The sequence below is a fragment of the Myxocyprinus asiaticus genome, chromosome 31 (genome assembly GCF_019703515.2).
Source record: "Myxocyprinus asiaticus isolate MX2 ecotype Aquarium Trade chromosome 31, UBuf_Myxa_2, whole genome shotgun sequence".
NCBI lineage: Eukaryota > Metazoa > Chordata > Actinopteri > Cypriniformes > Catostomidae > Myxocyprinus > Myxocyprinus asiaticus.
This window is the reverse complement of record NC_059374.1, coordinates 34,555,653-34,572,667: the sequence shown is the minus strand read 5'-3', so window position 1 is coordinate 34,572,667 and position 17,015 is coordinate 34,555,653. Positions and strand designations below refer to the sequence as shown.

The 17,015-nt window shown below is 40.4% G+C and overlaps 1 protein-coding gene across 1 annotated transcript in view; it reads left to right on the top strand.

Moving 5' to 3' along the window:
- The window catches only part of LOC127421870 (alkylglycerol monooxygenase), a 57,152-nt gene that overhangs the window by 31,429 nt on the left and 8,708 nt on the right, over window positions 1-17,015 (top strand). Inside the window, exons 9-12 of the mRNA XM_051665054.1 lie at window positions 1,810-1,944; window positions 6,393-6,509; window positions 8,885-8,967; window positions 10,212-10,317. Of these exons, the coding sequence (XP_051521014.1) occupies window positions 1,810-1,944; window positions 6,393-6,509; window positions 8,885-8,967; window positions 10,212-10,317 (441 nt within the window). The remainder of the gene's footprint in view (window positions 1-1,809; window positions 1,945-6,392; window positions 6,510-8,884; window positions 8,968-10,211; window positions 10,318-17,015) is intronic.

Sequence of the window (17,015 nt, the reverse complement as noted above, 5' to 3'; positions counted from 1 at the left end):
CTTTTGGTGTGCAAATAGTCGTGCTATGTGGCAGGTGCTGTTTAACCTAGTACAAATAGTCACTCTGTAATAATAAGCTTTTATTTTATGTAATTTATTAATCTCTTTTGGAATTTCTCAAAGAAAGGTAGTATTTAATGGGATAATTTACCCCAAAATAAAAATGTTGTCATCATTTGCTCACTGTAGGTCATAAAAGGAGATGTTAAGCAGAATGTGAACATTCACTTACTTTGTATGGAAAAAAGATGCAATGAAATTGAATAGTAGCAAATGATGCTGAATTGAGACTAACATTTTGCCTAACATCTCATTTTGTGCTCCTTGGAAGAAAGATAATCAAATGGGTTTAGCAACAACATGAGGGTGAATAAATGAGGACAGAATTTTAGTTTTTAGATGAACTATCCCTTTAAGTTAGTCTTTTATTGGGGGCTGTTTTGGGGTTATCCTTTTAACTAGTGTTGGATACTAGTGTTATTGTAACAAACATGGACTCCTCAGTGATCACTCCACACATTATATAAGCAAATTCTACACTGTACATAAACAGAATGTTTAGATTAATTTGCCCCCTCATTCTATCAAGACCTTTGACTGGTGAAAATATCAACACAGCGAATGAATTGGGTTCACGTAATGGGTTTCTAGAGTATCGGACCGGTCTAATTATAGAGATGTAAATATCTGGCCAGAGTCAATGGGAGCCGGGCCTCTCCTCACATTACTGCGCTCGTGGAAAAACCATGCTGTAACCATAACATTATTACTTCACTTTAAACAAACGGCTGAGGAGAGCTGAAAGAGTCCAGCAAAACCAAATGGAAGTTGTGTTTGATTATTTTCTCTGCGCTCTCCTGTGGCGTCCCAGAATAAGAGCGTTCTAATGTGTGTGACAAAAAGCATTTAGACGCAAAGACTAAATGACAAAATGAGTAAGAATAACCACTTATCTTACTGTGAAATATGAAGCGTGATTTTTCTATGTAAAGCTGTGAAATGATTTTTAGAGTGAGATGTCTGAAAAATGTATAATATACTAGTCAAAAGGTCATGGATAATATTTAAAGACCCTATGAAATCAAAATTAGAGTTTTGTGGCTCTTAGCCCATGTGTATTAACTTTGAGGCCATCTATATGCTAGTGTTCTCATACAAAATTGAATGAACAAAATTTTTGATGACTAACTACACTACACAGATGCACTACACAGATTTTTGTCCAGTCAAATGCTCTCTAGAATGTAAATGTTCCTCCCACTAATACCACCAGCAACCAAACAGCAAGTCAGTAAGCAAATCATTGTTCATGATGGTGAAGTAACTAAAGCCTACTGGCTATTTAAAAAAAAAAAAAACAATAGTAACAAGACCTTTAATTTATCAATATTGGAAATACGTCAACAAAGGAAAAGAAAAACAACGTTTGTCATGTGATTTCATGGGGTCTTTAAAGGGATAGTTCACCCAAAAATGAAAATTCAGTCATTATTTACTCAACGTAATTTTGTTCCAAACCTGTATAACTTATTTCCCGGGAACACAAAAGGAGATGATAGGCAGAATGACAGGCTCAGTCACCATTCACCAAGTGAATGGGGACTCTGATTAACATACTGTTTAACTTTTGTTTTCCACTGAAGAAAGAAAGTCATAGGTGTTTGGAACAACATGAGGGAGGGTAAAGGATGACAGAATTTTCATTTTTAAGCGAACTGTCCCTTTAAGTGCAGCCATTAAGTGGCTTGCTTTAATGGGTGCATGGAGTGTTTCATTTATAAACTCATTCCTCTTTTCTTTCCTCTGAAGCTCCTTAATTACCCGTACCTGTGGCAGAGGTTCTGGGAATCTGAAGGAATTTCAAATAAGCTGTCTGTCATTTTTAACGGGCCAGGCTGGACTCCAGGAAAACCAAGACTGGGGGACATTGCTGATATTCCTGAGGTGGGAAACGTATCTTTCACACTACTGTATCAATATGTTTCTTATTCTGACAGTAGACTGCAGGGTTGTGTGCAATTCAGAATTTAAAGGAATAATTTACCCAAAAATGAAAATTCTGTCATTATTAACTCATTCTCATGTCGTTCTAAACCCTTCCGACTTTCTTCAGTGAAACACAAAAGGAGCTTTTTAAAGAATATCCTGGCCATTTTTTCCATATAATGAAAATGAATGAAGACTGTAACTGTAAAGCTCCAAAATGACAAAAATTCACAATAGAAGTATTATAAAAGTGTTCCATATGACTCATGCATTATATTCCAGGTCTTCTGAAGCTAAACAATATCTTTGTATAAGAAACAGGCTGAAATTTAAGGAATTATGAAGGTCTGTTATTACCATTACTTGAAGAGACTTTCACATTTTGTTCTAAAACATAAATTACATACAGTGATACCTCAAACGTGGATTTGTTAACAAGTTGTTACTTAAAGGTGCTGTAAGTGATTTTTTTCATGGAAAGGTATGCAAACAATTGACTAGTCCCTGAAAGATATTAATGAAATAAGTGTCCTGAACAGTGTTGGGGGTAATGCGATAAAAGTGACATGCGTTACGTAATCAGATTACTTTTTCGAATAACGAGTGTAGTAACAGTATTGTTTTTTTTAGACCATAATATCAGAGTTACTTTTAAATAAAGTAGCAGAGATGAGTCACTTCTGTTTAAATGAATGGGAAAATTGGAACGCCCAACCAAGAAGCTCTGGCACCCAACAGTCAATGGATGTAGAAAGGAAGTCCCGCCTTGCATGTAAAAGAGCCAATCACCTTTTAGATACAGACGTCACCTGTCAATCAACTTGCTAACACGCATGTTCATTTAGTGTTTCAGCGTAATATGAGGTCAACATTCCATTGAGTGAAACGTGATTGATTCATGTGTTAATACACACTGCATTAAAAAGTAAACAAGTTTAGGCAGAGGGATTATAAGACTAGTCTTCCACTGGCCACGACATGATACACAGGGTGAAATACTCGCTTAATTCACTAACTTATGCAGCCGAACTGTTCCGTGTTATAGCTCCCTGTAACTGGGAGAATGGGATGACAAAAGACTCTGGATCAGTCGCTCTGGGCAACGTTCTACATCGATTGTGTATGCAGAGAAAATGTCTTAGTTTCTAAAAATATTCAAAAAAATTTTTTTATAATAAACAAGTAGTTTGATTCATGAAACAAACCGTTTTTATGACATTTTGGTAGCATAAAAAATGATTCTGTGGCAGATCAGTTCTTAATGTGGAAGACGGCAAAATCCAACCAAAAGACTTTTAATGCAACAAAACACAACCTAAAAGTGCTTTTCAGCATAACCAAAACATAAACGTGCACACGCAAACACTGCCGCATGCCTCTCTCTCTCCCTCTCTTTTGCGTCCCCGGCTGCTCCTTATCTATCTTCCACTGATTGGGGCAACTCAGCGCCAGTCATGCACCCTCACGGCCCGGCCACTTCCTCCTCTTCGTTATATACCCCCAATGCCCGATTCAGGCCAGGGAATCAACCGGGAACCTGAGTAGGACAAGGGGAGGGAGAGGGGAGAGAGAAAGAGAGTGGGAGAGCCCAAGAGAGAGAGTGGAAAAAAGTTAAGAAAAACTCTCCGGTCCTCCGGCCCTGAACACACTGTCACATGGTCCTCAGCCAGCTGTACTGCCTCCAGGCAGATGGCAGTGGGCTCCTCCTCCTCCTGGCGGATGGCAGCAGGCTCCTCCGTCACTAGGCGTACGGCAGTGGGCTCCTCCGCATCCAGGTGGACGACAGCGGCGAGTACTCCATGACAGCCCATCAATCCTCCTTCCCAGGTTTTGGCACCAATGTGGCAGATCAGTTCTTAATGTGGAAAGAGGAAGCGGGAGACGGTGAAATCTAACCAAAAGACTTTTAATTCAACAAAACACAACATAAAAGTGCTTTTCAGCATAACCAAAACATAAACGCGCACACACAAACACTGCTGCGTGCCTCTCTCTCTCTCCCTCTCTCTGATGTCCCCAGCTGCTCCTTATCTCTCTCCTGCCGAGCGGGGCAACTCAGCGCCAGGCGTGCACCCGCACGGAATGGCCACGCCCTCCTCCTCTTCACAGATTCCATTCAAGTTGTATCAACATGCGCCTTTGAAGTTGTGCCGTCTTTACGCACCGTGGATCCACTCAAAACAAGAGTGCAATGAGATGACTTAAGTGAAAAATATTAATTTATTCCTTGTACTTGTTAGGCTGGCATTCCCCACTGATTTTTATCCTGACTTTTGAAAAACATCTTAAGTTGACTCTGACATTGTCAATGGGCACAGCACATGATGATATATGATGCAGATTCAAATGTTGGACTTTGCTGCTTTAGATAAGACAGGGGTTATTCTTCATTATTCATATTGGCTGCCATGTTGATGGAAAAACAAACCATGCATATTCTTGTTATTAATTCTTTATTATAAATATGACGTGAAGACCTACTTTCTAAATATCTATTTGTTTAGTATGTTATTTTGACATGAGTGTTGTACAGTACCTAGCATGACCTGCAATGTCTCTTGTATGCAATGCATGGCTTATTTGTATGGAATGCATAGCATAGCAGAAGAGAAAGTGGCTGTGAGAAAAAAGTAATGCAAAATAATGATGCCGGTTCGGATCCTGCTCGGAGTGGGTCGAGCAGGACCAGTTACATCTGTGACAGCTCTAGACTCTGTAAACAGAAAACAAAAACGTGTCCACGAGCCGCAGACAATGACGCTTTCTGCCTGTCAATCATTTTGCGCGTTCTCATAGTATTGTAGTTTCAACTAATTATAGGCATAATGCCATTTTTATGCCATGTTGCTCATAACAGTTGTCAGTTGAGGGTGCTATTTTGCTGCTGTTGTTTTTGACAACCGTTTCTGCTCGTGTTGGTCTCAATAAAGCTAATTTGGTCTTTGGAGTCTGCCATTTTGGGAAAAGGGGGCGTGGCTAATTCAACAGCTCAGCTTGTGGAAATTCTAGAATGGCTAAAATAACTTACAGCACCTTTAAGAACTACAACAGTTGTTCAATTCATGAAAAACATAAACTCACATCTTTGCGATAGTTGTAGTCCTTATTTAGCAACTTCTCAGCAACTGTGGTTTTTTTTTTTTTTTTTTTTTTTTACAGCAGTTTAAAATTTCATGTTTGAGGTATGACTGGCTTGAATTCCAGGTTTTAGGACTACAACCGTGAATGAGATAATTGTCCTACCATTGTCCTTAATGAACTTGAGTATAGCAAGTGTTTTAGTCTAATTCATCCCTAAATGTTTGGGGGCTGAAGCTCTCTTGTTAAGAATTTTTCCTCTCCCTTTTTGCCATTTACTACCTGCAGTTTTTGTAGCAGGAAAAAAGGTCACCCAAATGACTCATTGACTTCTCATATAAAAACTGACTCACATTTCTGACGGGCTTTACAAGTGTGCGCCAATGCCAAATTAGTCTTAACTGCCTTTGCGGACTGAAGCACAATAGGCTCATTTTCACTCGTCTTTAAAAAGCCAGCTTTTTTGGGCCCGATCAAACAGCAGGCCTGCAACAAGGTTTTGAAGTCTTCTCATCAGGAGAGTGGCGGTTTGCTTTGAAATATGTCTGACTGCGCCACATATTCACAGACACACAGTTTTACACTCTGAAAAACTCTTTCTCTCTCTCTCTCTCTTTGTTGCTCCATGTCACAATGTAAGCCACCTCAAAGTGAGCCCTGGTGATCCTACACATGTGAAGTGTGCTGGAATTTGACAGAAATATCTTGAAAGGCCCTCGATGATGAAGTCTAGGGTGTGTCTGTTGTTTCTCCTGTGGAGTAGTGGAGAGAGGGAAGGGGGAAGGCGGGTCGGATGTGTTGATTTCTGAGAGAAAACAGAACACCATGGCGGTGTAGCCACTTGGGTTCTGGCGTGAGGAAAACCCACACGTGGCTGCCGCTGAGACAGATTTAAGAATGCTAAGGAAATCAACAATGATCAAATTCTCAATGATTCATGTTCCAAAAAAGCTGTGATGTATGAAGCAGAGTTGTGTTAGGTGAGGATCCAAAGAGTGACGCAGTTGTCTTATGTACCGGTACTGTGATTTATGGGAAGGTTTGGATAGTTTTAGCTCTTAGTGTAGAGCCTTAACAGTTCCAAAAGATAGTATTTCAACAGCATTAAGATATTATGAAGAGTAGGTGCAAAACCAAATTAGGTCACAGTTTCAGAGGTATGGATATAAAGTGTATCACACACATTGTACATTTGGGGTATACATTTTATCAGTTCATGCGTTCCTTGAGAATTGAACTCATGTCAGTAGTGCCATGCTTCACCAATTGAGCTCTTTACTTTACAAAACTTCATATTACATAAATCATCATATTATTTCTCCAATCAGATTACAGGAGAGGAAAAGCCACATGATCCAGCATGGTCCCCAGCTCTGCAAGCCTACGTGTTTATACAGTTCATACTTCTGCTGGATGTGTACAACAACTTGTTAATGGATCAAACGGTTTGTACCTTTTTCTGTTACTTTTCCTTTTGCGATTGATATCCACATTAGATGCAGGAATGAACTGAAAAGTGGAGGGAAACATTACAAATCTTATCAGCTTGGCTCATGAACATTAATTAGGTGATCTAATATTATGATAACACATCTATCTACCTTTTTCCCGAACATGGAAGTGTTCCATGATTCAAAACAGAAGCCTGCTATCGTTTTCCGGTCTTCAGTGTTTTCATGTGCATCTACATACGGTATGTTTTTAGCAGATAATGTGATGTTTAGAATATTCAGTTTGTAAAAATTGGCAAATAATATGTGGCTCCATAGTGCCGATACTTTACAGAGTCGCGATGACTTTTGTCTTTTGACAGTGCCTCACACGTCAAAGTTTAATGAGTGGGTAGATGACATGAAGCAATAGTATTAGGTTAGTTTTGTTGATATTATTAACTACTTTGTGATGTAATAACAGCCAAAAACTGCATAAGTTGAGTCTGATACTCCAAATAACACTTAAAATGGTGGTTCACCATCTGCATCACTTGTTACTGTAGTTTTTACTTTGCTTCTTATGGAGATTAGAACAATAAACATACCAGCGGCAGTCAGAATCATGGCGCCACCCAGTGGTTGGTCAGGAAAACTGTAGCTCGCCACTGTCTTAATGTGTCTTATAGCTCATCTTATGTCATATGTCTGCTTGGTTGTATGAAAAATGAGATGCTGTAATTTCCTGAAGGAACTTTTCGTTTTGTTAATTGATCTGCAAAGAGTAAAAATAAAAATAAACCTAACTTTGACTTTGTTCACTCAGTAGTCCACGATGAAAAGCAGTTGGTACTGGCCAAGGTAGATTTCTGCTTACATGTTCGTTTCAGTCATAGCCAGAGGCTTTTGCTGGGTCTTAAAGCAGTTGTTCTATGTGTCTACAATGTCTTCGCAATCTTTAAATATGTTGTATAATTTCCCCAAAAAGTGGGGGGATGAACTTAGAAATGTCTAAAAGTGAGGGGGAGATGTTCCCCCCAGTTATAATTTTAATTTGCTGTATGGTTAACGCTACCTCGCAAAGTCTATTATCAACCTTGGTCTCTCTCTTATTATCCTAAATGTTCCTCTAATAATATGACCTTTAATAGTAGAGTACAGGCTGGCTACTTTGAAGAAATTTTTGTCTATTATTGTTCAACCCCCCCCCCCCCCTTCAAAAACAGAAAGATGTTCGGTTACCCTTGTCCGTTATCCTTGGAAGTCTATGTTCCCCAGGCATAGTTTTGGTTAGCCAGAATGTGCGGCCCCACCCTGCCTCCCCACTGAAATAAAACGGCCCGTTTTCCTGTGATTCCTTACCTCTGCGGTGCTCCCTTAGTTGTGGCTCTCGGGGAAGTGTCCCCTGGATCCCTCTTCCTAGCTCCGCCAGCCAATAAAACAGCCGTCATTGGTCCAACAACCAATACAAATGTGCAAAGAGCCAAACTGACCAATTTACCAGCCCCTGGAAGCCTTCGTTTTGCATCAATCACCTTCCAAGGAAAACAACACACTGAGGCCTACAGGCTTCACAATAAATAATGCAAATGCATATATTTTTACCTTGGTGTACGTTTGAGTTCTTCCATTGACAAGTTATGCTACATCATAGCTTACTGGTACTTCAAAAAGAAGGAAAACATTTATTTTTAGTGTAGACCACTTTACCGTTCAGGACTATCAATCTTTGTTGTTTGACTAATTGTTAATTACGGAAGGTCTGAGCTCTGACCTCTACAGAAATGCTAATTTTTGAAGATGGTTTCCTGTTTTTTTTTCCGCCTTGCCCTCTTGCTTTGTTATTGTTGAAACTGGATATGGAAAGGCTTTAAATATTAACAAATCCAAACATGAGAAAAATGAGCTGGCCCCTAAGGGGCGAAAGTCTGGGTTCTGTCTGTTGTAAGACTGGGAAAAGTTGGTAATTGTTTGCTGGTGTCATATCAAAGACATTATAAGGTCACTCACCTGACAATAGACACCTGACCACTGCTGTGTAATTTGGGTTAGCAAGGCCAGATAAACTTCATTAACACTGTTTTACTTAAAGATTAGCTATGTTCCATGCAGAAGTCTAGATTTTGATTTTATGTCTGTAATCGGATGTATTTGCCAGACTACCATAATCAAAATAAACTGCACTTTTTTCTCATGCCCATAGAGCCTATTTTCAACATTCATCCTGTATATACTAAAAAAAAAATAGTCTTCCCTTCTAAGAATTGTATATTAGAGCAGTTTTATGCACAGTAGGACATGCAGTGGAGGTTTTATCAAATCTGCATAAGAGGGCAAAACAGGGTTGCTTTGGTGACAAACCTAAATACGAACTCATCTTTCTCCTATAGATACTTTCTGAGATGACTGTACTTCTCATGACGGCCTATGTGCTATTGTCTCTTACCTGCTTGGGCTTCATTATAGACCAGAGGTATGTTTCCTCTATCCACTAAATGCCAAACATTCATTACATCCTTTATTTTATATAACCATCATCATTTATTTTACATATTAGTTTGTTTATTTGTCTAGTTAGTTACAAGCACTGAGCACTTTATTTGGAACACGATGGTTCTGATAAACTGCCCAATGTGATCTTCTGCTGTTGTAGACCATCCCCCTCAAGGTTCGACATGTTGTGCATTCTGAGATGCTATTCTGCTCACTACAATTGTACAGAGTGGTTATCTGAGTTACCGTAGCCTTTCTGTCAGCTCAAACCAGTCTGGTCATTCTCTGTTGACCTCTCTCATCAACAAGGCATTTCCGTCCACAGAACTGCCGCTCAATGGATGTTTTTTGTTTCTGGCATCATTCAGAGTAAACTCTAGAGACTGTTGTGTGTGAAAATCCCAGGAGATCAGCAGTAACAGAAATACTTAAACCATCCCGTATGGCACCAACAATCATGCCACGGTCAAAATCAAATTTCAAAGATCAAATTTTTCCCCATTCAGATGGATGATGTTAACATTAACTGAAGCTCCTGACCCTGTCTACATGATTTTATGCATTGCACTGCTGCCACATGATTGGCTGATTAGATAATCGCATGAATAAGTAGGTATACAGGTGTTCCTAATAAGGTTCAGCGAGTGTATTTGGTGAATTGAACTGCTGAAATTAGGATATTACAGTACATTTCAATAAAACATTATCTGGTGTGGTGTCAGTGTTTGCTTTTCCTGCGACAAAAATGTTCTGTTTCAGTTGCAAAAAACATCTTCAAGGAATATTCCGTGTTCAATACAAGTTAAGCTCAGTCGACATCATTTGTGGCATAATGTTGATTACCTCAAAAAATAATTTAGCCTTGTCTCTCCTTTTCTTTAAAATAAAGCAAAAATCGAGGTTACAGTGAGGCACTTATAATGGAAGTGAATGGGGCCAATATTTGGAGGGTTTAAATGCCAAAATGTGAAGCTTATAACTTTATAAAAGCACTTCCAATAATTTTTCTGTTAAAAATCGTGTAATATTTGAGCTGTAGACTCGTTTATATCATCGTTTTAACAGTCGTTTTAGGGTTTGCGGCATCATATTGTCATAGCAACTTAGTTATAAAATCAGATATATCAGGATATATATTGTAATTGTAAAGATATTGTTGTCACTAAGTGTTTTCTTTGCTGCTTTATGGATAAAATGAAGATGTATATTGTGTCTTTATTGCAGGGCTAATGCAGCAGAATGGGAAATGATAAGATGCCTTGTGATAATGGCTCTTCATCGTGTTGGTTATATTAAGCCTCCGGTGCCTCTTTTGGCTTTTCCCACTGAGGTAGGTTTAACTGACAAATGCATGGCACTAATTCACCTGACCCATTTTACAATGAGCAATGTTCCCTTTCTGCCTATAGTATAGGCATATTTTAATGAATAACTGGTTTCTTGAACTGAACCTTTAAAGGAATGGTACACAAAGCTATCTATTTACCTACCTACTCTACCTACCTATATATAGAAGAAGTATACATAATTATGTATATACTGTGTAGAGTATATGTGTATACAGTATATGTGTGTGTGTAAGTGTGTGTGTGTGTATGATATGTACAGAAGTATTGGGAAAGTGCATAGTGATTGTACTTGTGTGTATGTTTTTTTTTTTTTTTTTTTATAAGCAGAGTTGATCAGACTGTGTGCATCTGTGTATGCGTGTGTGTTAGTGTTAATTTGATCCTGAATATACAGTATGTGTGTTCAAGTATGTGTGTTTGTCAGATCTGGCACCGGCACACCTCAGTGATGTATGTCTCCAGATGCATGGCCCAATTGACCATAAAATTGCTGTGTGTGTGTTTCTGGCACTTGTAGCGCAGACTGTGCATCTCGGGTGACCTTTCATTAGTGCGTCACCTCTCAATCCCTCCATCCATCCCTCTCTCCATCTCCCTCTCCTCATCCTCCCTGCTTTACGCGAAAGCAACATTTCTGGAATCAATTAACCACGTCTGCGGCTCGCCATGGAAGGGCTGATTAGATTTGCACATGAGTGCTGAATCGCTCCTTTTACTGTGTAAGCATGCATCTGTAAGTTCAGGTGCTATAAATGCCCGCAGAACAGTTTTAATTGCATAATAATTGAGAGCTACACATAAGGATAAAATAAAATTTTAGGAAATGTTCCCACAGCATGTTAAATATATGTATCCATGTGAAGTGTAACCATAAACTACATATAACTGAATAGGCCACTTTTTTGTTCTATGAATGTTTAATTAGTTAATAACAATTAAATGTGTATGTTTGCTAGTGTGTTATCCACTTTCGGAAAAAGGAAAGTCATAAGGTTTGGAATAACATAAATGTGGACAGAATCTTCTTTTTTTGGTGAACTGTCCCTTTAACGGTCATTTAACCCTTAACATTCCTTTAAAATGGTTTATTTGCAGTAATACCACTAAGTAATGCCTTTAGAAACACTACGAGTAGCTAAAAATTCTCTTTATATCAGTTAGATGATGACATTCCACCATTTCTGCCTTTGCTCTTTCCATTCTCTGTTTTTTCACCCACCAAAGCTAATATTTGTCCATCTCATTTCTCAAGGGCGAAACAAAAATTATACCGCTAGAAAGACCTGCCCCACTTTTTTTGAAGGAAAAGGTTAAGATAATATTATCACACAAAAGCTCTAGTCAGCATGATCGCTGGTTATCTTTCCTCAGCACCTGACAACCGCCAGCATGCGACAGGAGACAAACTCTGGAGTTTGGAACCTGAATTAGACAGATAAGGAGATTATTAGTGAGTATTTCAGGTGATTGGAAACATTTGTTTCCACTGCTAGACCTCAGGTGTTACCAGGGAATTTGAAGTCGTGAAGGGGATTGTTTGGGATGGTATAGAAAAAATGTGTGTCAAAGCATTTTTAAAAATGCCATTAAAGCATTTTGTTTAGGGAAAAGGTAATTATAAGTGGTTAAAAGTCCTATTTGGATAGTTTTAAATGGGAAAATATGTATGGATGTTGGGTAATGTAATAAATACCAAAGCTTTGTGATTTTAATCCCTTCTAAATCGGTTATATCATAAATTTTTCCAGACTTTTTCTGGATTATGCTGGTTCCTGTGCCGGTAAAGATCACTGCATTTTTTACCTACTACAAAACGCCCAGTAAAACTAATGCTGCCTTCACGTGCTATCGGAATTATAAATACGAGTTTCCCACTCGGAAGTTGCACATGAACGACCCCTAAAGTCGTAATTTCAACTGGGAAACTCTGAGATAATTTTGATGTTGATTCAGCACTCATTTTGCTCATCACTCACATCTTCATCACTTTGATCCTCATCGCTCTCTTCCAGTGGATTTGGTGCAGTCAGAAATGGAGGTCCTTTCCACCACAGTTCGCTTTCCTTCAGGTTAGCTACAGTCTGACCTCTGGTGGGGAGATTTGCTTTGGTTTTACAGTGGAACCACATTGCAGGGTTTGTTAAGGACTGTATTTCAGCTACTCTGTTTGACACAAACTATTTCCACTTGTGAGCTGGACTACTAATCCACTGTAGCACGATCATCGAATCTGTCCACATGTGAACTTGTTGGAGCTCCATCTTCAGAGGTTTAAGCGAGTTGTTTCCTAGTCTTGCTCCAATCATTGCTCCCATCAACTCAAGATGTGGCAGTGACATCTTCTTCAGTGGGGCTACCCTGGACTTTACAAGGCATGTAGTCTTTGTCCCGTCATCCGCCTCTTGGAGCAGGTAGGTGACAGTACCATAAGCTTTCTCGCTTGCGTCGCAAAACATATGAAGTTGTTGTGCATCATGTCTGTGCTCCGATGTTATTCCATACCAACGAGGGATGACTATGTGGTGAATCTGTAGGAGTCTGAACACCATCTTTGCCATTCTTGAGCAATATCTATAGGCAGCTCCTCATCCCAGCCGAGGCCTCGTATCCACATATCTTGAAAAAGGCATTTCACTTTCACAATGAAAGGGGTAAGAAAGCTTATTCAGTTGAATATGCGAGCAGAGAGTTTCAGAACACTTCTTCATGTGTTCTCACTTTTCGCTACAGCATCCAGCAGTGCATTCAGATCAAAGACGAAATCATCTGTTTCAGTCCTCCACACTAAGCCTAGCACCTTTTGTACAGATCCTGGTGTTTCTGTCTCTAATACAAGTTCATTCATTGTTGTCTTCCATTTCTCCTTCAATGTAGGACAGTTGGTTGTCCATTTGCAAAGCTCCATGCCAGCTGTGGACATAATTTGTTTCACAGCAGTAGTTATGTGGAAGGCATTTTCCACATCACTTGCACTTGAGATAAAATCATCAACATAGAGCGATTCCCTTATTATCTTTACTACCTCAGGAAGTTGGGCTTCGTATTCCTTCAAATGCTTTCTCACAGTAGCTGCTAGTAGAAATGGGCTGGGGGACACTCCAAACACCACTCTCGTCATCCGTAGTACACGCAGCTTCATCACCTGTGTCCTCATGGGGTGGTGCTGTGAGCCAGAGGAATCGCACCGCAGAAATCTGCAGGAAAGCCTTCTTGATGTCTGCTGTAAATACAGTCGCATGCAGTCTGAATTTTATCAATATATTAAGCAGATCTGAATGCAGGTTAGGACCAGTAAGCAGACAGTCATTTAGTGATGGAGAGTCAGTGTCATGTGATGAGGCGTCAAACACCACTCTGAGCTTTGTTGTTACTTTGTCTTCTTGGAGAACCACATGATGTGGCATGTAGTATTTCACAGCGGTCAGAGATGCCTTATCCTCCAACATGTCTTCTACAATGCCCTGCTCAAGGTAATCATTCACAACTTCATTATATCTGTGACAGCACTACATCTGACTGCAACCTTTTCTTAAGTCCCTCAAATCTTTTCTTTGCAACTCTGTAGTTATCTGGGAGTTCTGGTTAGTCAGGTCGCTATGGCAGCTCAACTTCATATCGTCTGTCTTTGTACTGAGTTGTTTTTTCAAACTTGCAAAGAACCTCCTCTTCCTCAGGACTGTCTGTCTGCTGCATGGTGATACCAAGGGACTCTGTTTCCCAGAAGGCCTTCAGATGTTCTGAAATCAGTGTGTCTTCATTAATTTGTACGTGCATGCATACTGCGTCAGCAACAGAGGACATCATGACTGGGCCCTGCACTGACCATCCAAAGATGCTCTCAATGGCTACAAGTGCATCCGTTATTCTTTCTACTTGGCCTGACACTATACGCCAGTAACAGTCTGCACCAAAGTGGCGTGGTCTGGGTAATCTGCTAATTGCAAGCCTTTTCGTTTCAGCTCTGTTTGGATGTGCTCACCTGGAATCTTTATCACAGCAGTGCACACTTGGGGTGTCTCGAGTGCTTCTTCTTCAATTTTCTGCCCTTTGTTCCAGATGTTCTGCAGAATTATCTTCACTGTGTTGCGCTTTGCTGTTACTGGTACTGCAGAGCCAAAGGTATGAAGAGTTAATGTTTCTTGCTTTATCACAGGTAATTTTAAAGCTCTTACTGTATTCTCACTGACAAAGCTTCTCTGGCTGCCCCTATGTAGTAAGCAGCGAATGCTTCTACGTCCACCAGGTCCTTCTACCCATGCTCTTACAGTCTGCAGCAGCACAGTGTTGTTCTGTTTAGTGGGCTGTGTCTTTACTGAATGTGAAGCGAATGAGGAGACCACATTGCCTTTGTTGTCATCAGTGTCTGAAGTATTTGTCTCTCTTGGTGTCTGCTTCCACATACATTACAGCACACTTTGGTCTTACAGAATCTTGCGATATGCTTTGACCCAAGGCACACAAAGCATCGTCCCATTTTCATCAATTTGTCTTTTTGTGCAGCAATATCAGTATCTGGACACAGTTCTGTTTTATGTGATGCACTGTCACAGAAAAGGCAGTTCTTTATTCTTTGACTGGTAACTTGTAGTACTGCAGCTGATGGCATGTGGTGCTTTTTATACTCTTCGGCGTTGACAACTTCATTTTCCAAATCATCGGTCTCGGTCCCTTCCTCAATTCTGCAATCCAACTCCTGCAGCGTTTCCTCTTTTTCAGATAACAGGGCTAGTTCACGTAATTGGTCAATGACTGGATCTTCTTTGCCGACCTCTGTTTCTATGTCTTGCAAAAGCCTCATGGTGGAGCTGTGTACAGCTCTCCATTTCTTAGTAGTCTTTCAAGTCGCCATTTCAGTTGTTGCTTGCTAGTATCCCAGGTTTCGGCACCAAAGCATGTCATGTATATTTATCTTAGCAGGCAATAATGACCACTGACGAATAAAAACAAATGAACTGTTTACCGAGGATTTGTGCAGTATCATACAGGGATCACTTCTCTGTCGCACATACACACTCACTAAGCATTATGGGACATGTATTCTTAAAGCTGAACAACATAATAAATGGCAATTTAAACTGTTTCTGTTATCATTATTAAAGACAATTAATTAAATATTATATTAAACATTCATATCTACTATTACTCAACAGTAGTAAAGATGCTAGCACAGAAGAAAGATACAGACAAGGATTTTTTTGCACATTAAGTGCTTGTTGAGTGGAGTGGGAAGTACAATAAGTGTGGGTTGATTAAGTGCTCACGGAACAGATGTGTTTTCAGCTGGTTCTTGAATGTTGAGAAGGTAAAAGCAGATCGTGTGGAGGTTGGTAGTTCATTCCACCACAGATGAGCAGAGAAAGTGAACGATCGTGAGATAGACTTTGAGCCTCTTTGTGATGGGACCACCAGGTGTCACTCGTTTATAGACCACAGAGAGTGAGTTGGAGCATAAACCTGAAAAAGTGAATTGAAGTAAGAGGGTGCAGTTCCATTGGCTGTCCTGAAAGCCAGAGTCAAAGCCTTGAATTTGATGCGGGCAGCCAGAGGTAGCCAGTGGAGTGATATCAAGAGTAGGGTGACATGAGCCCTTTTTGGCTGATTGAAGACCAGACATGCTGTTGCATTCTGGACCATCTGCAGTGGCTTAATTGTGTTAGCTGGAGGGCCAGCCAACAGAGCATTGCAGTAGTCCAGTCTTGAAATGACCAGAGCTTGGACCAGGAGCTGTGTAGCATATTCAGACAGGAAAGGTCTGATTTTCCTGATGTTGTAAAGCACGAATCTGCAAGTGGTTGATGTGATGTGTGCATTGAAATGAAGCTGGTCATCTACCACCACTCCCAGGTTCCGGGCTGTTCTGGTTGGTATTTGTGTAGTTGAACCAAGATGAAAAGTGAGGTTGGGATCACGAGGAATTCTGTCTTGGCAAGATTGAGCTGAAGGTGTTGTTCCTTCATCCAGGCCAAAATGTCCAAGAGGCAGGCAGAGATATAAGCTGAGACAGTAGGGTCATCAGGCTGGAACGACAGGTAGAGCAGCGTGCCTCAATTACTGGTTCCAGTGATGTTGTGTACATCGAGAAGAGGAGGAGTCCAAGCACTGATCCTTGAGGAACCCCATTGGTCAGGTGGTGTGTCTTGGACACCTCTCCTCTCCAAGAGACCTTGAACGATCTGCCAGTGAGATATGACTCAAACCATCCAAGTGCAGATATTGTGATGCCCAGGTCAGAGAGGGTGGTCAGGAGGATCTTGTGGTTCACTGTGTCAAAGGCAGCAAGCAAGTCAAGGAGGATGAGGATGGATGATTTGGAGTTATCTCTCGCCAGTCGCAGGGTTTCAGCTACTGACAAGAGGGCAGTCTCTGTTGAGTGTCCTTTTTTTTAAGCCAGACTGATGTCTGTCGAGTAGGTTGTTCTGTGAGAGAAAAGCAGACAACTGGTTGAATATGACCCTCTCAAGAGTTTCAGACAGGAAGGGTAGGAGAGACACCGGTCTGTAGTTATCATCTACTGTGGGGTTATGTGTTGGTTTTTAAGCAGTGGGGTTACTCGAGCCTGCTTGAATGTATTGGGAAAGTTTCCAGTTGTAAGAGATATGTTGATAATGTGTGTGAGTGTAGGTAAAATCGATGGAAAGGCAGCTTGCAAAAGATGGGAGGGGATTGGGTCAAGTGGACA